At 48.0% G+C, this 26545-nt stretch overlaps 2 protein-coding genes across 2 annotated transcripts; one reads left to right on the forward strand and one right to left on the reverse strand.

The window, feature by feature from the left end:
- Window positions 1-12035: 12035 nt before the first annotated feature.
- Window positions 12036-20615, forward strand: GALM (galactose mutarotase). Its single transcript, XM_035552856.2, has 8 exons — window positions 12036-12343; window positions 12819-12973; window positions 14233-14439; window positions 15173-15254; window positions 17264-17405; window positions 17479-17653; window positions 17785-17896; window positions 20428-20615. The coding sequence occupies exons 1-7, from the start codon at window positions 12148-12150 to the stop codon at window positions 17860-17862; spliced, it is 1035 nt and encodes a 344-aa protein (XP_035408749.1). The 5' UTR covers window positions 12036-12147; the 3' UTR covers window positions 17863-17896; window positions 20428-20615.
- LOC118251089 (serine/arginine-rich splicing factor 7) lies at window positions 18507-26544 on the reverse strand. Its single transcript, XM_035552857.2, has 9 exons — window positions 26442-26544; window positions 25945-26125; window positions 25562-25738; window positions 24603-24677; window positions 24403-24504; window positions 23967-24020; window positions 21690-21734; window positions 21100-21135; window positions 18507-20465 (listed from the first exon to the last, which is right to left on the reverse strand). Exons 1-9 carry the CDS (start codon window positions 26467-26469, stop codon window positions 20411-20413), a joined length of 753 nt encoding a protein of 250 aa, XP_035408750.1. The 5' UTR covers window positions 26470-26544; the 3' UTR covers window positions 18507-20410.
- Between the last annotated feature and the right edge of the window lies 1 nt (window position 26545).

The following is a 26545-nucleotide window of genomic DNA, read 5'->3' on the forward strand; positions in this document are numbered from 1 at the left end:
CGGCAAGGTCACTGAGAGACATGGACGGGAGCTGAGGCTGCTGCAGGTGGCTCCATGCCCGGCACCCAGCCTCCTCCTGAGGAAAGGGACCACGTGTGGCTGCCCCAGGGGGCTGGCGTGGCCCCGTGTTCACAGAATCACAGAATCAATCACAGAAAACCTCCCAGATCATCTGGTCCAACCACCCCCTACCACCAATGTCACCCACTAAAAAACATGTCCCTAAGCACCACATCCAGCCTTTCCTTGAACACCCCCAGGAACGGTGACTTCACCACCTCCCTCGGCAACCTGTTCTAATGCCTATTTCTGAGAAGAAATGTCTCCTCATTTCCAACCTAAACGTCCCCTGGCACAACTTGAGGCCATCCTCTCTAGACCTATCACTAGTTACCTGTGAGAAGAGGCCGACCGCCAGCTCCCCACACCTTCCTTTCAGGTGAAGAGCAACGCTTCACTGAGCACCCACCTGCGGGCTCCGTGGGCATGGAGAGCTGCCTGCACACTTGCTGTGACCCTCCAGGGTTCCATCACTGGCACTATGCCTTGTGACAGGGCCGATATGTGCTCGTGGCACAGCACACCTCACCCAGGCGATGCCAAGAGGAGATTGGTTTCTTCTTCAGGAAGGTGCTGCTGACGGTGTCTCGCAGCTCACGCCTGCCTGTTGCGGTACCCATCTTCCTCCTGGAGGAAGGCTCTCGATGGCAGAAGTGCCTCGTGATACTTTCTGGCTGAAGCAGATCGCGCTGCTGCGGCTGCCAGGCCCAGGTGGATGTGGCTGAAAGTAGGTCAATGGAGAACGGGCACAGGGTTGCGCGAGTAATGGGTTTCACAGTTCAGCAGCCAAGTAAGAGCAACAGAAGTGATTCAGAAGACGGCCAAAATAAATGTTATTCTTTTCTTCTTGTTTAGGTGAGGGGAAAAATAATAAAAAATAAAAACGTATCAAAACGTTGTTCAATCTGAAACGGTGCTTGCGGGCTACAAAAGAAAGCAAACGGTTTGCTGTTTACACATTTTTCTGTTCGTCTGAAACCCCCTGGTAAAGGCATTCCTCCAAGAAGTGGGAGGCCCAGGCTCGGTTTCTCTTTCTGCCTGACCTGACTTGACTCTGCATCTCTCAGGTAGCTCATTTCACCATGTCATCTGCAAACACATACATTTGATTTAACTTCCCTTGCAGTGTCTCTCATCTTCTTGTTTTTTTTTTTTTCTCTTTGGTTTTTGTTTCTTAACTTGTGTTTTTCTTTCGGTATTTCTCATGCTTATTTTTAATTTTTAACAAATACTTGTTACAACTTTGAGAGCATCCAGGCCACATATGAAGCTGTATGTCTATATGTTCCGGGTTCAAGCAGTCAACGAGGGAAATGGTGTCTGTGAAGACATGAAACTTACTTTTCTTGGCACTTGACTTATTTCTAAATACACAACATATGTTACCCTACTGATATTTCTGCTTTGGACTTAAGTGCCTACTTGCCATATGAAGTTTCTGGTAAATTAGTTTTATGTACTAGAACTGTGGGATTTTAGCAGACATTTACACTGTATCATTGCAAAAAATAACAGCCGGAGAAATCACAGAATGTACCAGAGGTATGGTCAGAAAATGGCATTGAAAGGCTGTGATAATTTTCTGTACTAATTAAATTTTCTTTTCCCCCATGTATTCGTAATTACTTTCTGAAAATCAAGTGACTTACTGTTTGATCAAATTCGTATTTACTGAGCGTTCAAAGAAAAGTTTCAGCATGCTTCTGTGCAGCACATGGACTCCAACCCCATTTGGTAGCAGACTGCTTCACTGACATAATGTGGTATTTAATCATTCCACAATGGAGATGTTAAGATATTTTTCATATTTCAGTTGCAACGCTGTGGCTTCTGCACTAAGCTACTGTTAGCAGACTTCGGCCAGTCCTTCCTTCTGTTTGTGCTTCATGCATATGAAAGGCAGGAGGGAATATGGAAATACATCCCAGTTATGTAAGTTTGAAACCAAGCATCTGACTCAGCAGTCAGATTTTGCTGTTATGTTGCTTGTCAGACCTGCTGCTTTTCAATGGAAGAGAGAGGAGATGAAAGCTGCCAAAATTGCCTGAAATAGTTCTTTCCATACAATTTATTACCCAGAGCTGATAAACAGAAGTCACGTTTTCAGTCCACTACCCTCCAATAAGAAAAGCAATTAGCATTATTTACTTACCACCATGCAGTCAAGTACAACCAAATAATTACATATAGGCCAAAACAATGACATGAAGAAAAATCCCCAAACCTTGTAGAAATTTAAACCACCTAATTATGAACATAGTTTGGGAACACATGTTGTTAACAGTACAATTTTCTCTCCTCTTCTCTCCTCTTGCTGTCTTGTATTTCTTACATCCTTTACTATAATTTACATTACATTAAGCTATTAGCTCATTGTGGTGAGGAATGTACTAACACATTACATTTCCATACTTCATATTACACTTGCCATGCTAACATATTACACTTCCACTACTAAGATCTCTGTATTTAGGTTCTACACAAATGCAAGTAACAGCTAAAAAGGAAAATGGAAAAGGGGCTTTGTTTGCTTGGTCATAAGTGAAAAACAACTAGCATACATTGATTCAGTAATGACATTCATGGGGGATGTTAACAACAAGGTGATACCTAAACATGGTCTGGATATGACTTTCAAATGTGAGTTGAAATGAGCCCTTTAGCCATCACACACTACTGTGCTGAGTGGGTTAGGAGTGATATGACACTGAGACCCGGTCTAAGCTTTTTGGTTGGGTCAATCAGAAATGACATAAAAGTGTGTCAGGCCAAAAGGAAGCCAGTATCCTGTCCTGGAGAGCTGCCAGCAGTGAGTGTGCATGGCAAAATGGAAAAAAATGGGATGTATGGAGTTAGTGTTCCCAGGTATGCTTTGTACCTTCCACTAGTCAGAAGTTTAAGGATCTTCTGAGTCAGAAGCTGCTTCCTTATCTTTCTTTTTAGTAAATAGCCTTAAGTGGGCTCTCGTCTACTCTTTTATTTTCCTTTTTGTCTCATTTATACTTTTTGCCTCCATGAAGGTTCTCCTATAGTGATCATTTCTCTGATTTAAGAGGCACAGGTAAAAGCACCTCTGTTATCCATGAAAGTATCCGTTGGTGGTAAGGGAGGCTGTGCTGCTGAGGGTTTTGTTCTTGCTCACCCAAAACTCAACTTCTCTGACCAAGTAATGCCTGAAGGATAGGGTCTTGGCTTGCAGTGTTGGGTGACAGCTCCTGGGAAGCTCTGCATTGCTGGACTTCTTACATCCAACGCTTAAGGCTTCCCTCCCAATAGCACTGTTTAGTGTGGCTTTCACACGTTAGTCATTTCAACTCATCCCTTTTGTCAAAAACTCCAGAGGCCGCTGAGGGCTGGTGGACTCACCCAGTAAAACGTCCAAGATAAGTACGTAGCACACAGGTTGACTGTGAAGTCTGGCAAGCAGCAAAGTAAAGGGCAGTTACATCAGTGTTCATTACCTACAGCTGTGGCATGAATCTGCAGGGGTTTTGCTCTTTTTTTTTTTTTTTTTTTTGATTTAGTCTCAGCAGCGTAAGAAATTGGTGCTCTGCCCACCCTGCCTCTGGAAGTTACCACTGCCTCAGCTGCAGAGGGGTGAGGAAAACACCATCAAGCCTGGACAAACAACTGGATTTTTTTTTCTCAGTGCTTATTTTGATTTGGATTTATCCATGCTCTCCTCTAGGCTGGACAGCACTTGCAATCTTCTCTCTTTGCAGTCTGCTAGCAGTTTATAGGTGCCAAATATTGTGAATTCATTGCAAGATTTCTGAAGTAAAAAACCAGAAGCACTAAGCATGCAACAGACTAGTTATAGTCGAGACAAACCGTGCCTGCTCAGCATGTTTGATGCTGGCTTGAACACCTAAATCTGTGTGCACCTGGGTCAATAAGCAGCTGTGATAGTCTGGTGGATAGAAAAGTTTACTTCTTTTTTTTGTTGTTGTTGTTTGGAAAAGACATTTTAATTCCTTTTCAACCGAAAGACATGATTCTAAAATGCTCCCATGCTGGGGGCAACCCAGCCCTAGCCAGTTCGCATGCACAATCCCTAAAGTCGCACAAGCGAATCTCAGGTTTTCTTTTGGTTTCCCTGACACAAGGTTTTTGTGTTTGAGTTTGTAGCTGTGACTCTTCTGTATATACACACATGTACAAATTAAAAGCAATGCTGCTGCTGCTTGCTTTCTCCTCAGAACAAAGCAGTACCGGGCAGGGTACATAAACCAATTGCCCTCAGCCAGCCGCTCTCTGTTTATGCCTCATTTTCTTACACCTGAGCTGACAATCTCAGAATTAATATTCAGACCTGAGTGCAAAATAAAGTTGCATCATCTGTGTTATCAGGCCCTAGGCATTTCCCACGGTCCCTTGAAAAATATTACGAGTACCTCTGGCCAAAAGCTGTCTACGTGTCCGTCCTCTGCAGCAGGAGGCCCTGGCACCTGCTCACCTTGCACGGCAGCGACGCACTTCCCTGCAGTAACAAAAAACACTGAGAAGAAAACAAATCTGTCTTTCGCCAGCGGAAGAGGCGAGGAGCGCACTGCGAGCATGTGTGGGGCTCCTGGGCGAGTGGGAGGAAGGCAAAGACCGAGCTCTTGCTCGCACCCTGTCCAGTACACCAGGAAAGCCAGGGACTTGTGATGAAATCAAGTCCTTATCACAACAGGATAGGCACACGGGGGCAAAATCAGCCTGCATTTGCCTCTTAGCATTTTGCATTATAGACTCTTTTGGCTTCACACACTTGATTTTTTTCTTTGTAATCTTGGCACATGTGTTTTCTGCCGCTAAAGAGATAAACAGGTGACCTGACTGATGGTCATTCTGTGGTATTTCTCAGACATAGCGTGCAGCAGGGTTTCATCAGCATACCAAAGCCACTGCGCTTGCCCACAGGCCTCTGACCCCTGTGTTAACGGGGCCACAACAAAAATAGAAGTCCCGGTGTCACAGCTCCTGCCTGGGTATGTTTGTTTGATTTCACCTTTACTGTTTCTCTGGCTGCCAGTGTTCTGTCTTGGATGAACACTGTAACACAACTGTCTCGTCAGTACTTCCTCTCTCTGGTTAAGATCACCTTTCTCTGCATAAATACTAGACACTGCAAGTTCTCCAGTGCACAGCAATGGCACTTTCACATCCCTATCTGAGGCTGGTTTTCTGGTCTTGCTTCTTCTGGGCAGTTGCATGAGATAACTGCAGTTCTGAAATCTCTTCCTTTTGCTGACAGGTTGCTGGTCTGTCAGCATGACCAGAAGAGACGGGCAACTCCACCGCCACATAGATGTGCTGTGTAGAAGCACCTTGTTTGTGTTTCGGAGCATCCATCGCACACCCTCTCTTGGCAGCAGGGCTCTGGGGTAGCTAACATAAGCAGCAGAGCCATGGCTGCTGTACTCTCCTAGGAAACTTCCCTGCAGAGCTGCTTGCCCCAAATAATCCTGGAGGAGCTTCTCCTGCAGATGAAACATGCAGCTTGCCCATTACGTGGACACAAATCATGCCTTTTTCCAGCTTTGGTTCTTGCTTACAAGCTGAACTGCCAGATGTGGGCACAGCTATCCAGGCACCAGGACTGTCCTTCCCCTCTTAAAACAGCTGCTCTGTTTTTAAGACAAAGATTATGGAAACATTTTTCGGTGTTGAGCAAAGGCAGGAGGGGTCATCACCCTGGAGTTACGCTAGGTAATCGGTTCTGAAAATGAGCAGTGACCAGTTTGTGAAATAGGGTTTGTTTCCCAGAATCACTGTTCGGTAAGCTCCTCTGAAGAATACCTACCAGAAAGGATATGCGTTTCTAAAATAGACATTTAATTGATGTTATGTGGTTTTCTCAGACACCCATGTCTTGCCCTTTGATGGTGAAAACTTAACTGGAGCATGAGGCTCAGCGTCTAAGCAAGAGAATATCTGTAAGATATGGTGCTTTCCCACAAATCAAATTTTATTTCTAATCTCGATCTCCTTTGTCTCTTTCCATCCAGGATGAAGCTGTGCCACTGGACTGCTTTGCTTGCTGTGGCAGGAAAAAATGGTGATGGGTTTTGAGCTGACTGGTAAGCGAGGAGGCCTGCGCAGTGAGACAGGGTACAGGGCAGAGATTTCCCTACCTGAGCACTGTGCCATTGTGCTGTGTGTGGTACACAAAGATTCATTTTATTGATTATTGCTAAAATATTGTCCCCATTGCAAAGAATTTTCTTCTGACTGAAGCCAAACAAGATGTTTTGGATCATTTCACCTTGTTAGCTGCGACACCTTCACGTAAACCCTTTGTGATTTCCCTACAGTGTGACTGTCTGCACCTTCCCAGGCAGCACACCAGCACGCAAATTTTAGCTGCAACAGAGGGGGCAAGTTCCCTCCCAGGCATTGCTTCTTTTGCTTTGATTTCACAAGGAAGAAAAAGGAAAATTAAAAAAAAAAAAATCCCACTTTCACTTTGCCCTAACTGACAGCACCTAAGCCCGTATCAATTAAATGGCGTCTGCTGCTGGCAGCCGAAATGACAATGTTGCGGTGGGGGCGGAGGAATCGGGTTCAGTGAAGGCATCGTAGCTACCTGCATGCAGTCAATTCTCTCTTACACAACTGCAACACAGCTCGCCACGTGAGCTGTGGCATGGCTGCTCCTCCGGTTAGTGCAGGAATTGCTGTTTGCACAACCGAGGGCTGCGGTGCACAGCTGCTGAATCTCTAAGAGCTCCAGTGACTTGGCTAGGAAGTTACACTTGATGAAGCATGTCCTTAGGGTGTCCTTGATACACTCCCTGGGGTGACACACTTCATCGTTTCACACTCCGCTTCGTAGGAGCATTCATGCATTGTCCAGCTGAGCCGTGCAGGCGGCTACCTGCCACACAGCGATTTAGGGTAACTCATTTTAATGATATGTATGAGCAAACTTTCAAGGTTTTTTCTTCCTCTTGTGGTGTCTGTGCTGAAGAAGAGTTGCTGCTGAGGAGAAATCGTAATTATCCCAGCAAGACTACTTACCTAGCACAAACTAATTCTCCAGGAGAGGAAGGCTTTTTACAGCCTCCCCCACATTTCTAAGGTAGCTGCATCAATTTGGGATACATTTTTTTGTAATCCAAACTCGTGCTTTTAATATAACAAGGCTTACTAAAGTACGTGTTCTGAGCTTTATATAAAGGCCGTGAGAGTCTCAGGTAGAGAAACAGAAACATTGCAAGTGTAACACTGAACAAACACTTTAAAGGTTCACACAGCTGAAGCCTGGACAGTTGGACTGTTGTGAATTAAAAGTTTGCATCCCTAATCATTAAAAAAAAAAATGTGAAAAGAGCTGTGGTTCCTTGCAATGAAGCATTTCTAATACCATTTTTTTTTTCAGGGGGCTCCTGGCTGATGTCTATCATCCTGTCTTAGCCTAGGTCTTCAGTTATCTTTAAGCATTACCCTTAGAGGCGATACACAACTCATCTTGGCTACATCCACACCGTGGGGAGCCTGGGACCACTGAAGCCAAGTTCCCTCCACTTCCAACCCACCTGCTGCCAGCTGCGGGTGGGCACGATGTGCCTGCACCGGGCTGGAGGGACGGGCAGGCAGGATGAGCCCCGTGCCAGCAAGCAGTGCCTTTGGGATGTAAGCACGAGTATGGGGACATGGCTCTGCTCACAGGAACAGTCCTGCACTGCCCTTCACAGCAAGGTCGGCATCACCCTTGGCTTTCCAGAGCCAAAGGGTGGCTTCACAGCAGAAAAGCTCTGTAGACACAAAACCAGTGTGCTGAGAGGAGTAAATCTGCACGTCTACATGTGTGAAACAAGATCTCACCTGCTGCCTGCAAGCGAAGACAGCCGCCTCACATCCGAAGGCCCAATTTTGTCCTGTGGTTTCCCCGAACACCCTCCCTCCCTGCATCTCTGTATGTTGCTGCTGCTCAGACAGGAACTGTTTGTGTTTGCTGCCTTTAGCAGAGTCTGCAGTTCTTTTATCTCCGTTTGGCATCTCCCTGCCAGTTGCCGATGCAGCCGTGCACACATCTGAGAGTGAATTTTCTAGGACAGCACGGGGCTTGCACCGTGATGCAAAATCCTTTCCTCATTTGTTTTCTCTCTCCTTTCATCCCAGGTCCTCCTGCCTCCTTCTCTGAGCCTTTTCATGTTCTCATCCCCTTTTGCTGGTCTCTGTCTGCAAAAGCAAATAGGTACCCACTGCTGGTGCTGGGCCCTGTGGCCACAAACCCGACCACCACACCCAGATTCTTGATATAGGAGCACAGTTGGCCTGATCATTTCTCATGCCTCTTGCCACTGCCTTTTCAGGCCAGGAGCTCCAAACTACCTACAGACCCTTTAACCTCTCCAGAGCTGCAGGTCCAGAGAGCACCTACTTCTCCTATGCCTTCACCGGTGAAAAAATGTGAATGAAGCTGAGCTGGCCTCCTTGTCACCTTCCTGCTTGACTTGCTTAGGTGTTGTTGAAGTCCTGCGAGCCCCCCACGTGTTGCTTGGTAGTGCCCACAGTGCTAAAAAGTGATCTCAGCACAACCAGTCCCAGCTTTCTGTAAGAGAAATGGAAACTGAATCCAAATCTTCTTCGCCCCCATCAGAAACCTCAGCTGCAAGGCTGTCCTGCCGTTTCATATGCGGCTTTTGTTTCTGAACCCTTTCGAGCTGTGACACATCCTCTGCAAAGGTTAAACTCAAAAGTAGCTGCAGAGAAAGGAAGGTCTGCCTCTGAGCACACAAGAGCACGGTCCCCAGCCCCCCAGAGCAAACTGGAAGAGTCCCTGGTTCCAGGCAGCCTACACAGCAGCAAGCTGCAGGAGCTGTGAGCTATTATTTTAGCTCCCGAGGAAAGTAATTACTATAGCAACCGGCACATCCGAGCGGCTCTTTGGCTGCTGCCGAGGCACAAACAACCCGTGCACAAAGGCACATCTGAAACGTGCTGGGTGAGGAGTGCTCTCGGGTGGCCGTGTTTTTTGGAAGAACCTCCCAAAACACGTGTAGCTGGCTGCTGAGAAACGGCCGCCAGAACAATGGCGAGCAATTGTGCCGTGATCCTAAAATAACCTAATCAATAGCTCGGTGTGTTTGCCCCTGAAGAGGCGAAGCACAAACGGGCTCAGGCTCCATTTTAAGGCTGTGTGCCGGGAAGCACCCAGCAGAGCTGAAGACGTGCTCGATAAACAGGCAATAAAATGGAGGGGGGGATGTCCCCACTGTTGTTCTGCCCACAGATGCAGGCTCCCTGCGTGCTCCAGTGGTGGCTCAGCCCTGCCAGCTTACGCAAAGTTTATCAGAGAAAAAGGATTTAATTACAGGCTTACAATGCTGAGGCGTGTAACAAGTGATGTCTGCCTTCTCTGCTGTGTCTACGCAGCCATCAGCCCCAGCAGAGCTCGTCCCCAGCTGTGGTGCTGGGTGCATTGCTGCTGCTATTGGTGAATAAGAAATATCAATGAATAACCCGAATTGCCCTTGAGGATTTTTTTCATCATTGAGTCCTGAAGTCTTGCTCTGGGCCCTCCACAAGCTGAAAATCACAGCCGGGTTTAAATTAAAGACAAAAATAAGGAAGGAAGCGTGACAATGCAATTATAGAAGCGTCTCAGGACCAACCCCAAAACGATCTTGTGGCAGCAGGTACTGCACGACAGTGGGTAAGAAACAGCCACGACCCCCAAAGAGCTTTCCAGTGGGGCACAAGGGAATGTGCAATGGATGGATGGCTGTTTCCCAGGGATGGGTTTGCTGTGCACAGGCTGATCTGGACAAGCACGTGGCTGCGTGTTGTCAGTAATGGCATCACCAGTCCTTGTGTGGTTGGCTTGGGGTGGTTTGGCCACACTTTTTCTGTTCTCTCTTTCAGGTTCCCTAGAGCTGCGCTGCCACAGCTTCTGCTTGAGAAAAGGTGTCCGCAAAATGAGAGCTCCGGGAGATCTCCACCTCTCTTGTTGCTTGGGAAAGCCATGTAAAGAATAGTTTATTCGTTGTTTCAAATCTAGCCATGATCTATGGCTCTGTGATACAAAACCAGTGCAAAAGTTCGGGTCAGAAATATAATCCTTTACCAAACTTCATTTTCCAACTGCTAAGGATGGAGCTTGTGATTTGAGTTTGCAAACACCCCTTTTTTTTTTTTTTTGGTTGACTGTAGCCTTTTAAGCAAAGTCACTATTTTGGATTAAATATCCCAACAGCTGAAAAAAAGCATGAAAATAAAGGATCCATAAGAAAACTGCACAATCATGTAAAATGATGCCTCATTTCTGCCTTGCAAAGCTGTAGCTGCCCTGCAGGCATCTGGAGCTTCCAAGCTGCTGATCCCAGGGAAATAAATTCTCCTCTGTAATTTTTTTCATAACAAGTTTATTTTCTGAGAGTACTCAACAGTGTAGTAAATGGCTCCCTCTCAAAAAAAAAACAAACACTTTTTCATGGTGTGCCTTTTTGCTATCTTTTTGGTGGGGGAAAGGCAGGACTGCTCAGTGGCAGGCTGAATTCCCAGTTCTCCTTTGCTCCTGAAATCTCTTTTCTGGGTTAGAACAGCTGGAACATGTACATAACCTGCCCTCATGCCATGCTTCTGCTACACCTGCAGGGCTGCTTGCTGTGATGGAGCTGATAAAACATGGAATTACAGAATGATCTAGGTTGGAAAAGACCTTCGAGTTCACTGAGTCCAACCATCGACCTGACCTACCGAGTCCCATCACTAAACCATGCCCCTTAGTGATGCATCCACACGTCTCTTAAATCCACCCATCACCTCTCCAGGGATGAGGACTCCACCACCAAATCCTCGGTCCTCACCAACGTTTGGGTCTTCAGGCAAGAGCCTGAAGGCAGAAGTGTAATTGTCATGATCATGGCCTGTAAAGTCATGGCAGGTAAAGATCATGGCAGGTAAAGCCCACAGGACCCCATAAGACACATTTTGTGTCAGTGTTTTAGCAGACTTCGTTTGTCAGCATTTTTCCCATTACAACTTTGTGGCTGCTCTGGCAAGAGGGAGGTAAACCCAAAGCCTTGGAGATGTGGAGCAATCTTTTTTGAGCACTCACCAGCTGTGGAAATGCCCTGCTGCTAACCTGGGACATGTTCAGGCCTGGTGCGGCATTTTTCCTCCTGGGAGAAAGAAGAGAAAAATGAAAGGAGTTTGCACTTGACCCTAACTATAAGCCAAACTCAGTGTAGCAATGAAACAATCTTTCTATAAAATAGAAGTGACAAAAAAAGCAGATCCAGTGTAGCTGCCTGCATCCCCATCCACCAGAGGCCAACAGGACACAGGCACAGGTCACCCATGAGCAACCCCGCAGGTAACAAAGCCAGGCTCCTGGAAATGCCTCGCTCAAACCCTGAAGGTGACATTGCTCCACCACCGTTAATGTTTTGTACAAGATACATCCCTACACAGGCTGGTTTCTCTTCTGGTTTATCCGCCAGCTTGAAAATCTGACGCAGGGCCCGTGAACAGATTTCCCTGCGGTATCGCTTTTGCACCTGCAAGGCCTTAGATGTCACGGCAGTGAGGGTGCCGGAGGAAGCACCTGAACACAGCAGCCCCGTGTTTTTGCTGTGGACACGAAGGCAGCGCTGACAAAGTGCAGGTTGCACAACCCCCCCCCACCTCCAGCCCCTGCAGGAGGCCTCGTTTCTGGGGCGGGTTGGGAGCCGGGCAATGTCTTGCCTGGAGGCAAGCACTGTGCTGGAAACGAATATTCAGAGTCTGACGAGCTGTGTATTCTTCAGAAAAAAAATCTGAAACTGGCTCCCCAGAAAAAAAACATGCACTGATTACACAAATATTCCTGGGCTTCTCCTGCAGGCTGAGGGGAAACGAGGAGGTGGTACTTTGAGGGACGGTGTGTAATGGGGCCCAGGTCAGGACCGTGCGCACACAAAAATCCCTTTTTCCTCTCAGCACGCATCCAAGCCGGTGCACGGCACGACTCCTCCCAGCTCTGCCACGCTGGAGGCAATCATGTGATTTTTAGGACTCTGCTCTCCAAAACCCTCTTTGCTCCGCTCCCGGCCACCCTCGCTTCCTCCCTGGCTTCCTTCCTGGCGGCGGCACGGGGCTGGGATCTGGGGAGAGATGGCGGAGGTGAAGAGGGAGGTTTTTGGGCGCATGCCCCCGGAGGAAGGAGGAGGGGAGGTGGAGAAGTTTGTGCTGCAGTCAGACAGCGTCAGAGTGGAGATCCTGTCCCTGGGGTGCATAATCGCCGCGCTGGAGACCAGAGGCAGGGACGGACGGTTTGCGGACATTGTCCTGGGCTTTGACACGTTGGAAGGTGGGTCTGAATCCGTTTCCTTCAAAGAAAAAAAAAAAAAAGAAAGAAAGAAAAAAGAAATCAGAGATTTTGTTCCTACTCCTTCTAAGGGTACCCCCAAATCATGGGCTGAAGTAGCACAAGTCCTGGGCTCAGCAGTGGATGCAGGGACACCGGTGGCCCCAGGTCACAGTGTGCCCCTCTGACAGGCCTGGCTCCTTGGGCCTCTCTGCAAATCTGTGAACAACACAAACTCCCTCCAAGCTGTTTCAGTCAAAGATTAGAGAATCACAGAATTATCTAGTTTGGAAAAGACCTTCAATATCACCAAACCCAGCTATCCACCTGACTGACCATCCTGAGACACCAGGGCTGCAGTCACTTGCTTAGGGCTGAGAGGAAGCCGAGAGGGACATCTCCGAGCCCACAAATGCCTGGAGATCACTCACCCTGCCCTGGCCTTTCCACATCACAGCACCCTGCTTTTTCCACCCAGGTTACACGAGGAAGCACCCCTTCTTCGGAGCCGTGGTGGGGCGCGTGGCCAACAGGATTGCCAAGGGGAGGTTTGCCGTGGACGGCAAGGAGTACCAGCTCTTCCTCAACAATGGGCCCAACTCACTGCACGGAGGAGCCAAGGGCTTTGACAAGGTGAACGTCGGGCTGGTGGGGCTCGTGGCCTCCTGCACGCAGCCTCCAGGGTGGTGGCAAGGGGCTGTGATGTCTTCACTCCCCGCCCTGCAGGGTTTTCTGGTGGTTATTGAGTTGGGTCCGCTCCCAAAAAGTGCTGCGAGTGCAGGAGGTGATCCGTCATTTCCTCAGAGGAACTTGTGCAAATGTGCTAGTGCAGCTGCTTTCCTGGGTTAATGGTGTTTTTTGTTTGTTTGTTTGTTTGTTTGTGAGGGAACATCCAGGCTGAAAGGGCAAAAGTCAGAGGGTCTGGAATAAAGCTCACTGCTAAGCAGCACCACATGATTAAAATAATCTCCTGTCACAGAGACAGGGACCAAACGCTCATGGGGCACACTTGTACATTTGCTAGACTTCCTTCGGCCAGGAAAACAACATGCACTGGCTCTTAGCTGTGGCTATCTCAGCCATCTCCTGAGTTTTTCCTGATCTTGCAGGCCTGGGTGCTGCACTCAGCGTGTGCTCTGACGATACAGCAGCTTACAGCTGCGCTTGTGTGGTGGTGACACCTGACCACGTTGCTGGAAAACTGTGAGACTTCAGAAAAGTAGTTCTCCTAGCTTTAAAAATATCAATATCTGTGTGCTTGCTGGCCTTTAATAGATTTTGTTTCACAGATTTAAGTAGAAACTTAAATACTAAACCAGAGTCCTATGGCAGTGGGAGCTGCGGCTGCAGCTGATCTGCACGCGGTGCAGGAGCACGTAGCAGGACCCACTCTGCAGCCTGGTTATTTGGCATCCTCAGTTCCCACGCTTGGTGAAAATGTTGCTTTTTGACAAGTCCCCTCCACAAGAAGGGGAATAGGTCCAGCTGCAGGACAAAAAATCCATCACAGCCAGGCCTCTCCGAGGCATGGAGTAACAGAGGCCCAGGACAGACCCCGACCATAGCAAACTGCTTCCCTTCTTCAGCTTCTTGTGGAAAAACCCATTGCGTTGGTGGCCAGAGCCAGCAGGCTGGTATTTGTGTTTGCTACCACTTCCCTCTTTCTTTTTCAACAAGGGCATGTTGGTTTTCAGTACTTCATAGGAAGGAAAATGTCATCTTTCTTTCTTACTTTTTTTTCCCCCTGGGATAAAAAGCAGGAAAGATGACTGGCAAAAACCTTTGTTTCAGTGGATGTGTGCCTTTCATCCCCATGTTCAGCCCAGAGCAGGGCAAGGAGAGAAGGGCACGGCATCCCCTATTGCTGCCCTACTAATGCACGGTCCTTGCAGGTTCTCTGGAGCCCCCAGGTTGTCCCAAACGGTGTTTGCTTCTTTCGGCTCAGCCCCGACGGCGAGGAAGGCTACCCCGGGGAGCTGAAGGTCTGGGTCACTTACACGCTCAATGGCAGTGAGCTGGCCATCAACTATCGAGCTCAGAGCAGCAAGACGACACCTGTCAACCTGACAAACCACGCGTACTTCAACCTGGCAGGGCAGGTAGGCATGGGGAGCCCCAACCCCATGGAGGGACACCATGAAAAAAGGTAAAGTCGTCCAAGCATCCCAGATGTGGCTTCTGGGGACAAAGCGATGGAGGTTGTGCCTCTGCACAAGCGTGCACAAGCTGCCCCTCCATGCAGGTCTGCTCGTGCCATTGCCCTAAAAATGTCTGCGCAGTTGTTAGTTTACCCTCGGCCTGTCCTCCCAGTAGTACAGCGATATCAACACCTGTGGCACACAGCTCAGGCATGTTTCCAGAGGAACGGGAGACCTTTGGGCATGAAACTGCTGCTCAGATTAGATGGTGACGTGCAGGCTCAGCTTTGATCCTGCTCCCCTTCCCGCCCAGCAGGTCACTTGCCAGCATCCCTGAGGCTGCCAGGGAGGAAGAAGAGCACAGGAGACGAGCCAGGAGGATGAGCTTCGCTTCCCCCTGTGCTTGCTTCCTTCCCCTTTTTGCCTGCTGCTGTGTGCTCAGTGCCCAGCACGTTTTGGCTAGCCCATTGGCAGCATGCTGGTGCTTGGCAAGGTGCACGCTCAGGATGATAGTCTCATGAAGGAGGTGCCATGCAGGTTTTTGCCACTTCTGTCCTTTGCCTTCTGATGGGGACAAGGTGGGACGATGCCCAGGAGGTCCCCCAGGCACTCCCAGGTCAGCTGTAGCACCATCACACATGGGTGCCCCCGAAGGGCCACTGCAGGAACCCCAGCGTTTCCCTTCCTTCCGCAGGGCTCACCCGACATCTACGACCACGAGATTTCCATTGCAGCAGATTCCTACCTGCCTGTGGATGACACCAAGATCCCAACCGGTGGGTGGTACCTGGTGGGGATGGCTTTGCAGATGGGGGCTGTGGGGAGTGAGGAGCAGCACTGCCCCACAAAGAGGGGACAAAGCAGGACCCAGGGGATGCCGGCATAGCACAGTCCCACAGGAGCTGAGCAGGGTGGGCAGAGGCAGGTGCTGGGAGCAGGGGCTACCACCAGCAGCCCCAGACATGCTGGACGTGGACTGATGTCTGCCCAGCGGAGCTGGCAGGAGCAACAGGAGATGGGCTGGAAGCCAGGCTGTGAGGTTAAGAAGCCCAGGAGACAAGCTCCCTCCTGCACAGGGCCAAAGGATGTCCCTCAAGGCTAGTTTGGCCACCCTGGGGCCACCAGAAAGGGGCACTGAGCTCTTAAAGAGCTGGGATTTGCCCAGGGTTTGCCTGTTTTGTTTCCTCCAGCAGCGTCTGGCTTTCTGACACTTCTCTACTGGGATTTTCTCTATGATATCACCAGCTAACTTCCCCAAATCTTATTTCAATAAGATCAGCCCATGCCCAAAAGCAGGAGAGCCCTTGGTGCCCAGGATCCCAGCATCATCCCTGCTGCAGGAGCCAAGCTGTCAGTCCCCAAACAAGGACAGGGGAGCTGACACTGCTGGCTGGGAGCCCGAGCGCACAAGACCAGCGCTTTTCTTTCCTGTCTTTAATGTCCAAAAAGAGGAAAGGCCATTAAGGAAGGCAGCACATTTTGCATACTAAGCGGGTTACTCCAACAAAGGTGGTGTTGCTGCTCTCTCTGGACTCAGAGCAGAGAAGCAGACTGGCAGCCTTTTGCACTCAGTCTTGATTTGGGGCTAAAAAGGAGAAAACAGGGCTTTCTATTTTTTTTTCCCACACCATTTCTACTGTGTGTCACCCCATAATGATCCTGCCTCCAAGCCAAGCAATCTGAGCAAGCTGAGGCAGAGCACGTGTTCCCGGTGCCCGCTCCAGCACCCCCTTGTGCTGCGCAAGCAACTGCACGGAGCTGCAGCAGGAACCAACTCTGCAAAACAGATCTCACACCAGGTTTTGTGCTGGAGGGAGCTCCTTTTAAGAACACGAAGTATAATTTTGTCCTTACTCTTAAAGAAAAAGGAAGGAGAGGAAGAGAAGCTTAAAAAAAAAAAAAAAAAAAAGCAAATGAAAGCTTTTTAGCTCAGGTGTCTGCTAAAACTAGAGTCACGCCTGGGCTCACAAAACCACCGCGTGTGCCTGCAGCAGCTTGCACCTGGAGGAGCAGGGCTCTGAGGCCTGGCGGCGTTTGCTCAGCCTGGTTTGTAACCCCAGGGCTTGAGCGGGGATGAGCCCGATGCCATAGCAAAGCCACTGCCCTGCTCCCCCCCGCTGCTTTCCCCACGGAGCTGTTTCCACCAGGGCGCTGCCAAGGCGGGCGCTGGGTCTGCGCTTCAGCAGGAGTTGTTCTGGAGGGTCAGCAATCACGTTTCTCTTTCGCATCTCAAGCACAGCCGGCTCGCTCCCCAGCTTCTTACAGCACCCGTTTGAAGCTCTGTGTAAACGTAGCCTTTGAGGCCAATAAAACTGTGCACGGTTTTAGCCCCAGGGGCGAAGACAGGATTTGTGCAGCTATTAAACGCGGAGCCCTTGCATGCAACAGCTGCCGTATTTTACGTACATGGCTAAATCGACATGCCTTTTTTTTTTTTCCCCTCGAGGTTTTTTTCCGCCCCACAGCTGTAAAAGTGCTCCTTTTAGATAGGATCAGAAGCCACAGCAATGTGCTGTTTGTCGGGTGGATGCTTCTCAGGGCTTGCAGAGAGGAACCAGCGCAGAGCTGCTGGGAGCAGGGCACGGGGACGCCCACACCGCTGTCCCCACAGCGGCCCTTGGAAACCCATCCATGTAGGTGTGGAAAAGCAGGGAGGACCGGCTGCAGCCCCCACTGCCCCAAGCCGCGGTTCAAGCCCAGGCGGTGCCCCTCAGCTCACCTCAAGCGTTTTGTGGTGTGGGGGGGACTGGGTGCGAGCGCTGACGCTGCTGCTCTCCTCGCCCAGGGGAGGTGGCTGCCGTGCAGGGCACCGGCTTCGATCTCCGGCAGCCCGTGGAGCTGGGGAAGCACCTGAGGAAGTTCCACCTGGACGGCTTCGACCACAACTTCTGCCTGCCGCCGGGACGGGCTCGACGCCTGGTGGCCAGGTAGGGCTGGGACCCCCGGGGATCTCCCCAGGGCCACCGGTGCCCACGCCAGCCCCTGGCATCGTCTCCGCAGGGCTCGCCACCCGCCCACGGGCAGGACCATGGAGGTTCACAGCACGCAGCCCGGCCTCCAGTTTTACACCGGGAACAACCTGGACGGCTCCCTGAAGGGCAAAGGTGCCGCTACGTACCCCAAACACTCGGCTTTCTGTCTGGAAACCCAGCACTGGCCTGATGCCGTCAACCAGGTAAGCAGCTCAGGGCCTGGGGCTTTTGGGATCTGTTCCCTCTGCTCCGGGAAGGCTGCGGGGACGTGGCCGGGTCCCCCCAGCCCTCTCTGGTGTCACCGCGCTCACCAGCATGCGCTGCCTCTCCGCAGCCCCACTTCCCCAGCACCCTGCTGCTGCCCGGGGAGGAGTACGACCACACCACCTGGTTCTGTTTCGGCACCGCCTGAGGACAGGGGAGGCTGGCTCCTGTCGCAGGAAGTGGTAAGCATCTCCAGGTTCCCCAAAAATCCGCTTAGGTGCCAGACATTTGGAGCTGCCCTGGGCGACGGGACCCACTTGGGAGCTGGTTTCCTCCTCTCCGGACTCCGCTCGCTTTAACTCTGCTGCTGTGCAGCCTCCACAAAGCCTCACCCTGTGGAACAAGCTCTGTTCTGCAGTAAAAACGCACCTAAAACACAGTGTTTAGGGACACAGCCCACCAGATCTCAACCTACAGAAGGGGAATACTCATGTGGAGACCGAGGAAGCTCATACAAGTACCAGCTACTCCCACCGAAGGGCCAGAAGCTGTGCATGCTGCTGCTTTCTTGGCTCTGCAGGGTCAGCTAGTCTGCGCACCCTGCTGTCAGCTCTCACGGCAGCATCACGACGGCACAAGCACCACTGTTAAATACAAGAGCTCTGTGGAGGACAGGGTGCTGGGATTATCCCAGCTCACCGCCGGCTCCCCTGGCTCGTTCTGAAGCCAGCAGCAGCTGCTCAGGAGCATCGCCTGCAGCACACTTGGCTGCGGCAGCGAAGCAGGTACCTCCATCCACAGGTCTGAATGCACAGCTGCAGGAGGTAAAAAACAGGTACCAGCACAGCTGTCGTGTCAGTCTGCAGGTTTATTGCGGAGTAGGTTTGCCTTATGAATACAGAAGAGAAAAAAAGCTGATCAAATTCCAGAGCAGCAGCGTACGTGTGCTTCTCACCAGGTACTCCATAAACCGGGCGGGCAATACACAACCAAAAAGCATCCCAAACACAAGTCACAGGCTTCGGGTATTTCTGCTAAATCGTTCCAGGGCAACGTGTGCGTCGCCCCACCACTCCCCTGGTGGAATTTTAGGGATGTTGCCAGAATTTCAGTCCTTGCACCCAGCAAACGAAACACAAGGTCCCACCGCTAAGCACCGCAGCGGTGTCCACGCGGACACCAAGCACCACAACACCAGGACAAAGCGTGAAGGCCAGAGAGTGCTGCGACGTGAGGGAACGGCCAGCACCTGCACTATTTACTCATACACCGAAGAAGCTCCATAAAGTCATTATTCACAGGAAACAGGGTTTTTCTTTTGGAAAACATGGGTTACCAAAGGTGTGACCGAGGTTAGTTTTGGCATTTTCTTGCATTTAAGATGCTCTGTTATGGTTTACACATTGAAAGCAGCATTACAGATTTCATTAAAAGCCCAGAGGTGCCTCATTTTCCATTTCAGTGCTTTAGACAGATTTTTTTCTTTAGTTCTTCACTTTTTCCTTTTCTGCCAAAGCCACCATTTGTTTCTGATAGATCTCCCATCACAGTAAAAAATATTTTAGCTTTTTTCCCCCCCCTCCACCAACAGTTTGTTTGCTCACAGTCTAACGTTGTTTCCAGCCTTTTGCTGTGATCTGTGTCAACAAAGTGCCTTACCATGCAATTCTTGACTACAGAACGAGGACAAACACAGAGCGACATACCTATATACAAATCCTTAATCCTGCAGGTGTGTATTTGCCGTAAGAAATTAGCTTAATTCAACAAATTTTTCTCCAGGATCTGGGCTGCTTTAAAATCATACCAATTTCTGTGCAGCAGGCTAGCACTCCTCAGGTCAGCTGTGAGGATCTTTCACTTGAAGGAGGAAAGCCTGAGCCAACAGTAGAAAGCCTCACGGCACTTTCTTTTGTCTCTCAAACACATGCTCCCAAGTTCCTTCAGAAAGTAGGTCAGACGACCTAACGTCGTCCCTCAAGAAAGGGAAACGTGCCTTGAGACACTCTATGAAGTTTTCATTACGCTAAAAGACTACAGAACTAAAAATGCAAGAAGTCAAATTAGCAATTATCAAGTTATTGACGTTTAGATGTTTCTGCAGATGTTATTCACTTAAAGTATGTGTTTTGAACAAAAGCTCATTGTTAAATTTTTGGGCATCTGGTATTACAACTAGTCAAGCACCAGAGTAAGCATAGCAGAATAATTAGATCAGGGAGAGAAATGAATGCCCGTTAAAGATCGTAAAGGAATAAAAAAGGCATATGCAAATTTTTAACCATCTGCAGACAGGGGAGATGGACTTCAAATTCCATTTTAAAAGAAAGCAGAAACTGATCCTTTCACCAAAGACCATTCAACAACAAACGTGAAAAGTGGCTGAGAAGACACTACTATTAGTCATTCCCACTTGGACATGTTCCATCCGTGTTACATGGCACACAGCTAAAATTGCCCAAACGTTAACAGAAGCAGCAGGGTTACTACAGAGAAGTTTTAGTTAAAAATACACATTTTATTTCAATGTGCCAATAAAAAAGTCCCACATTTTCATATCACAGGAAGTTAATTCATACAATAAAAAGAGACCTGCGCTAGTCTATTGGTACGACTAACTCAGAAGACCCAGATCATGCCAAATTTTAGTTGATATACTCTTCTATCTACATTCTTACATTTACAAAGACACCACAAAATCCCTTATAATAATGTAAGCAAAATAACTTTCTTCCTACAAGGTTAAATTCATAACTTTAATCCATTCTTTCAGGACTTGCACTTCTTTGAGGGCTTCCTGATGGTGAACGACTGAAAGGGAAAGAATCCAGAGTTAACATTTGAGTAGTGATTTGGAATCCACAAACACAGGAAAAGGAAACAAGAGGAGGTTACCCAGACTACTCCAGCACCCTTCAAGCACTGGTTTTTTAAATAAATAAAACAATCACTATTGACAAATTGAATGGACTAATTATTTAACGTTAGAGATAATACATTCATTACTTTCAAATTTTTTGCATAACCTGAGTGAAACCAGTAAAATCAACAGGCTCAATCTGCCAGACTGACTGTCATGCCAGATTACTCCACTATCTTCCCCAGTCTCACTGCAGATTTAATGAGACTCAAAGCTGATTCCCGCATTTATTCTGTGCTTTAAACTCACCGGTAGAGTCTCTGTGCACTAAAACTAGTGAACTAAAAATAACAGAGGAGCAGCCAAAGGCAAGACATCTAACCTGAACACTGAGGAATTACTTACCACATACATAATACCACACGTGAAATCACAGTCACATTATTTCTGGCAGTGACATCTTTTCAGCAAAATACCTTCCCAGTATTTTCCTAAGAGCAGCCGTCAAACTCCTCAGCAGAGATCACTGCAGGTATTAAAATGTCAGCTCTACAGTCTGTGTTACTAGTAGGGAGACCAACATACCTTCTCTTTGGAGATGGTGATCGGGACTTTGACCGACTGTCAAAACAGAACATAATAAACGCAGCATAAAGTTAAAATGGACGCTTTATAGTAAAAACAAACAAACAACACAACAGCATAGCAATTGAATTATTGTGGGAAGCTAGCCAGAAGCTCTTGAAGATGGCAAAGCTTTCAAATCAGCTTTTACTCTGGCAGGGATTCTTAATTCATTTTGTGTGGAGACTGCATGCAATCACTTCCAGTAAAGAAAGCAAGTGTATAAAAACAAAGTGTATAACTGAGGTGAGGCTTTGAGAAAACACTGCCATAGATTCCTCCAAGTGTTTTTCAACAGCATTTATAAAGAATGAAGCCCTTTTTCTGATTTAACAGAACTGAGCACTAAACAAACAGTCCTGTTACTAAAAACAAAGAGATGGCTAAGGAATATATTCCAAATACCCGCAGAGAAAATTTTATAATCAGTCCTATCTGAAATAGACACCTGTGTTTGGGGGATTTTTTTCTCAACGACTGGGCCTTGTTACCCGTGAAAAAATAATACTAAATTCTAGATACCGCTGCAGGCTTCATCTCTGTATGCTCACCTCTTAGCTGGCGAGCCGGATTTAGATCTGCCATGAGACCTAGACCTACAAGAAGAGAAAACACAGCTCAGCAAGAAAGCCACAGGCACGCATGTTCCCACATTAAGACAGTAAGAGTCACACCAGATGTGTAAGAACCGTAACATTGAACACAGACAAAATGCTGCAAGTTTGCAGGACTTTTCCTGCTAAGTTTCAGAAGAAAGTTTTTAAACGGATGCTGTGCATCTTGCTCTGAGCTTTGGTCACAGGCTGATGACCTGTGCACGCTGATGAAGGCGGCAGGAATGCATGAACTACCCAAGTTGCAACCAGCTTCTTCACAAAGCCGTGCTTCTAACTGGCAAGTTTTATTAGGCTTCAGCGACATCTACCACTGTAGTTGAAACTGGCTGCAGCCAGCATCATCCTGCAAACATCTCTTCAGAACACTTCATCTTTTAAAAGAATATTTTTAGTAAATGCATATAAAACCTGGTGAATTCAAGTATTGTGAAAAGACTGCCAAAAATGTCAAGACTTTTTGAGGCAAGATTGGTGCACTAGGAGAACACTAATATCACTTACAAAGAAGAACTGAAATTTGTAGGTTCCCAAAGGAAGTGTTCTACTTTCCGTGACTACTTTCAGATGCATGCTTTGATGCTGTCAGCCCAGCAAATTTCATGTAATACTTATTCAGCCTGTCTTCCTTATGAATTGAAAGCCTGCCTCTGGATGCTCTGCATTCCTTTGATTCTTCTGTAGACAGTCTCTCAACTGCCTGATGTGGAAATTTAAACAGTGACTTCATTACAAATTGAACACCAATATTTTGCCACTTCTTTGTACTTTTATTTCTATAATTTCTTCTGCCTCAGTCACTTTATCTGTACTTACAATAAAATGTGTCACAATACAGAGGTTGGAAATTACACTAATAGCACCCTTTATGCTGCAGAAATCCATCCTGGTACAAAGAAAAAAGAAAATAATGCTAACAAAATCAAGAAATTTTTCTTTTTGAGAGCCTGTTGACCTTGGCTGTTTTCTGCTCATCACTGGCACTGAACGACAATAAGCCATGGTTAAGTCACGTTGGAATAATTGGTATTAAGATTAAACACATTTTATCAACAGGTAGAGAAAGTGCACCTGATCAATAAAAAAGATGGCTCTGGTGCCTTGGGAAATTGTGCTTCTCTTCTTTACTAGCTTCCAAAATGTTTTTTTGAGTTTCTGCTCTTAGCTAAGACATCTTCTGGTCTTCACCTCTCTGTTCCATAACAATTCCTGGCTTGCTGCCCCACCCCTCAGAAAAGCCTTCCACCACCATCAACTTTCAGCAGTGAAGTTTTCATCTTCAGCTGTAGGCTTTTCCACTTACTCTCTTCAGCTGAAGCTTCCTTTTTGTGTGTGCACGTGTTCCTTCACCACTGACTGCTATGTTATTTATTTCAAAGGGCAATCATTAAAGCAGAACAGCAGGCCCAGGAATGGGCTGGGAAAAAAGAGCAGCACTGTCTCCTTCAGAGTAGAACTTCAATCCCCTCTTAATTCTCCTACGACAGCTCCCTGAAGCCAATCAGCCCATGTCAGCCACGTTGTTCTTGACAAGCTCTCAGGAAACACACGCTACAGTCACTTACTGTGGAATCATTAGACCACAATATTGAAGAGAATGAATGGCATCCTGTATTTCTCTCAAATCTGATCATCATTCTAATGGTATGTTTGACAGTACAAAATAATTTGGCATGGTGTTTATCCCAAATTTAATTCAGCTACTGCAACATGACACTTTGTGAATAAACACTCAGTACTATAACAGTACTCAAGACAGCTAAAAACAGCTCTAACACACAGCACTAGAAAGTCCTTCAGGACTTGCCCGGTTACGAGCATTAATACTTTACTTTAATACTAAGAAAAGGACATCCTAATTTCTGACAAGTAATTCAAAGAATCCATAATCTCATATGAGCTATATAAAGCAAAATACTTTTCAGATTAATTCTAGATGTTTGGTACATTAGCTAACCAATAATACAAACCAATCAAAACAGTACCTGCGATGACCATAAAAACCTAGATATTAGCAATATGTAAAAACAAAACAACCAAACAAAAACAACAAAAGAAAGTACAGTCTTCTGCACTGGTCTTTAAAACCTCAGACCCCTGAGTTGAATATTCAGAATATTTCTTTCTTTCTCTGAGCATTTTTACAGCTGCCAGAAAGCCTCAACAGACTTAAGCAACTTTACTACATGTCCTCAGTTACTGTAGAGATCTTACCTGCTTCGGGGCCATGTAACAGATCTGGATCTAGACCTGGATCTTGATCTTGACCTGAAATGAATAAAATAAAATAAAATAAAATAAATCAAAGGAGTCAACTCAAGTAGAAGCAATGACTGTTACAACACTACATAAAATCATGTCTACATGTTGAATATAAAACCTAAAATATCTTTAAACATTCTAGGCATCAAAATTCATCTTGGGATATGCAGTTCTTGAAGGCCTAGAAGACAAACTGGATTACTATAACTTTAAGTAGAATTATCAAAAAGTTTTAAAGTATTCTCTGTCTGAATTTCTAGCAGCCTGATTTCTAGCAATCAACGCCTTTAGAAGTCTGCTATCCGATACCTTTCTGAATGCCTTAATTAAAAAGAAATGCAGCAATGCAATCAAAAACAACAGCTTATACGAAATTGCTACTAATTACCTCGATCTCTTCAAGGAGCCCGATCGGGACCGTCGGGGAGACACAGACCTAGACCTACGAGGAGAAACGGACCGGGACCTACGATAGGAAGCAGACCTGGACCTGCAGAGAAATCAAACAAGGTTATGGTTGATTTGTGCAAACACAGCTCTTTGTAAGCAAAAGAAAGAAAGAAGAAGAATACGCAAACATAAGCACACCTCCTACCACGACTTCGACTGCGTGACCGAGAATACCTCCTTCCTCGGGACCTGGAACGGGATCTAGACCGGGACCTGGGTTTAGGTTGGAGAAAACACGTATCAGAAAACAGCTTCAGCCACCACTACATGTGAGGCCCTGCTGAAGTCAAAACTTTCAGACAACTAAAGAACTAGCATCTGTGAGTTGGAAAAAATCTCTGGGCCTACTTGCCTTGAGCAATTTTACTACCTAGAAAAATGTTAAAAGCTGAATTACATTGCAGAATTACATTAGAATAAAAAAACACTGTAATGCGTATTTAAAATAAACCTTGCAAGTTTGCAGGTCGACCCTCTTTGGCCCAAGGTCTAGCAGATCTAGACGATCTAGAAGTATCTATAGCCGATCGCTGCATCTAGGTGTTCTCTTCAATCTAACGACGATCAAACTGACAGCCCAATGAGCCAGGGTGAGGCTTGATTGACGCAAGAAGATTTTTCTAGCTGGGAATGTGGTCAATCTGGTGTTCCTCTTTCTAAACCGGAGGGGGGGCCCCAACTGAAAGCCAAATTTACTGTTACGGCGGTCACCGTCTCAAATTTTCTGCCCTTAAAGAATAAGGTGAAGCTACGTGTAGATGGCTCGAGGGGATCTGGCCTCTTATGCTGATCACCTCAAGGTCTAGGAGGATCTTAAGTGTCGGATTTGCAAGGCGCCTCAGCATGAAATCTTAAGGCTCGTGACATTCTGAATCAAGGCGACTGACTCAAACGAAGAAACCTGAAAGGTTTTGACCAGGTTGATTATTAAGATAGTAACATTTGATAGAAATAGCAACAAATTGTAATATACACCTATACATTTACTCTAGAGTTAAATTTTAAAGAAAACTGGCGTAACATTCTGTTCTTTGCTAGCAAGAGCTACACAAAAGTGAACTGGCGAAGCAACCCAGCCGCTGCGCTCCCGCACGTACCTGCTCCTCCTTCGGCGACTATAGCGATGGCAATCATAAGCATAGTGGCCTTTCTCACCACACTCATAGCATCTGTCATTAGGGTCAAAGGGACGCCGAGCAGGAGGCCTGTCATAACGGGAGCGACGGGGCATCCCCGTCGACACTTCCACTCTTACTCTGGAGCCACAGATCACCCTGAAATAAGACAGCGATGGCTCTAAGTTAACTGCTAATGTTTATAGCAAAGCTACTTAAAAAACAAAAAACAAAACACAAAACAAAAAAAAACTGAGAGAAAACCCCCAGAACTACATAAAGAAGAAACGGAGAGAAAATCACGATTCTCTCTCCAGACTTAAAAATGGCGCCAGCTCCCGCCATCATCAGCAACGCTCACGTACTTCCCATCGAGCCCACGGACGGCGTCCTCAGCATCCCTCGGGTCTTCGAACTCCACAAAGGCGAACCCCGGCGGGTTCCTGGCGATCCACACGGTTCTCAGCGGCCCGTAGTAGCTGAAGGCTCTCTCCAGCTCGCCTTTGCCGGCGCCGGTGCCCAGGTTCCCCACGTACACCTTGGTCTCTGAGGGGGAGGAAGCCGGGGGTTAGCTCCGGAGCCCTGAGGGCTCGGGGCGGCCGCCGCCATCTTGTGAGCGCGGCCCCCTCCCGCCTCCCGCGCGGGCAGCGCGGCCGCACCCCTGCCCCCCGCCGCCGCTGACGCAAAATGGCGGCGGCGGCGGCGGCAACGGCGCCTAACGGCCGCCTCGGCTTCCCCTCCCTCCTTTCCTTCACCTCCCGCCCCGGCTCCGCTCTACTCCCCTCCCCTCAGCCATCGCCCCCCGCTTCCTCACGCTTCCCTCCCTTCCTCCCCTCCTCGCCGCCGCTCCCCGGCCGCTCACCGCCTCCATAGCGGCCGTAACGCGACATCGTAACGGCTCCGCCAGCCGCCGCTCCGCGCGCGCACGCGCCTGCCTTGGCCGCCCGCCTCCCGCCCTCAGGCGGC

The sequence above is a fragment of the Cygnus atratus genome, chromosome 3 (assembly GCF_013377495.2).
Source record: "Cygnus atratus isolate AKBS03 ecotype Queensland, Australia chromosome 3, CAtr_DNAZoo_HiC_assembly, whole genome shotgun sequence".
NCBI lineage: Eukaryota > Metazoa > Chordata > Aves > Anseriformes > Anatidae > Cygnus > Cygnus atratus.

Coding starts and splice junctions, on each gene's coding strand:
- GALM (XM_035552856.2), top strand. CDS start 12,148: ATGGCGGAGGTGAAGAGGGAGGTTTTTGGGCGCATGCCCCCGGAGGAA. Junction 14,440..15,172: donor ACTTCAACCTGGCAGGGCAG/GTAGGCATGGGG, acceptor TTCCTTCCGCAG/GGCTCACCCGACATCTACGA. Junction 17,654..17,784: donor GGCCTGATGCCGTCAACCAG/GTAAGCAGCTCA, acceptor GCCTCTCCGCAG/CCCCACTTCCCCAGCACCCT.
- LOC118251089 (XM_035552857.2), bottom strand. CDS start 26,469: ATGTCGCGTTACGGCCGCTATGGAGGCG. Junction 24,505..24,602: donor AGTCGAAGTCGTGGTAGGAG/GTGTGCTTATGT, acceptor ATTTCTCTGCAG/GTCCAGGTCTGCTTCCTATC. Junction 24,021..24,402: donor GGCTCCTTGAAGAGATCGAG/GTAATTAGTAGC, acceptor TATTCATTTCAG/GTCAAGATCAAGATCCAGGT.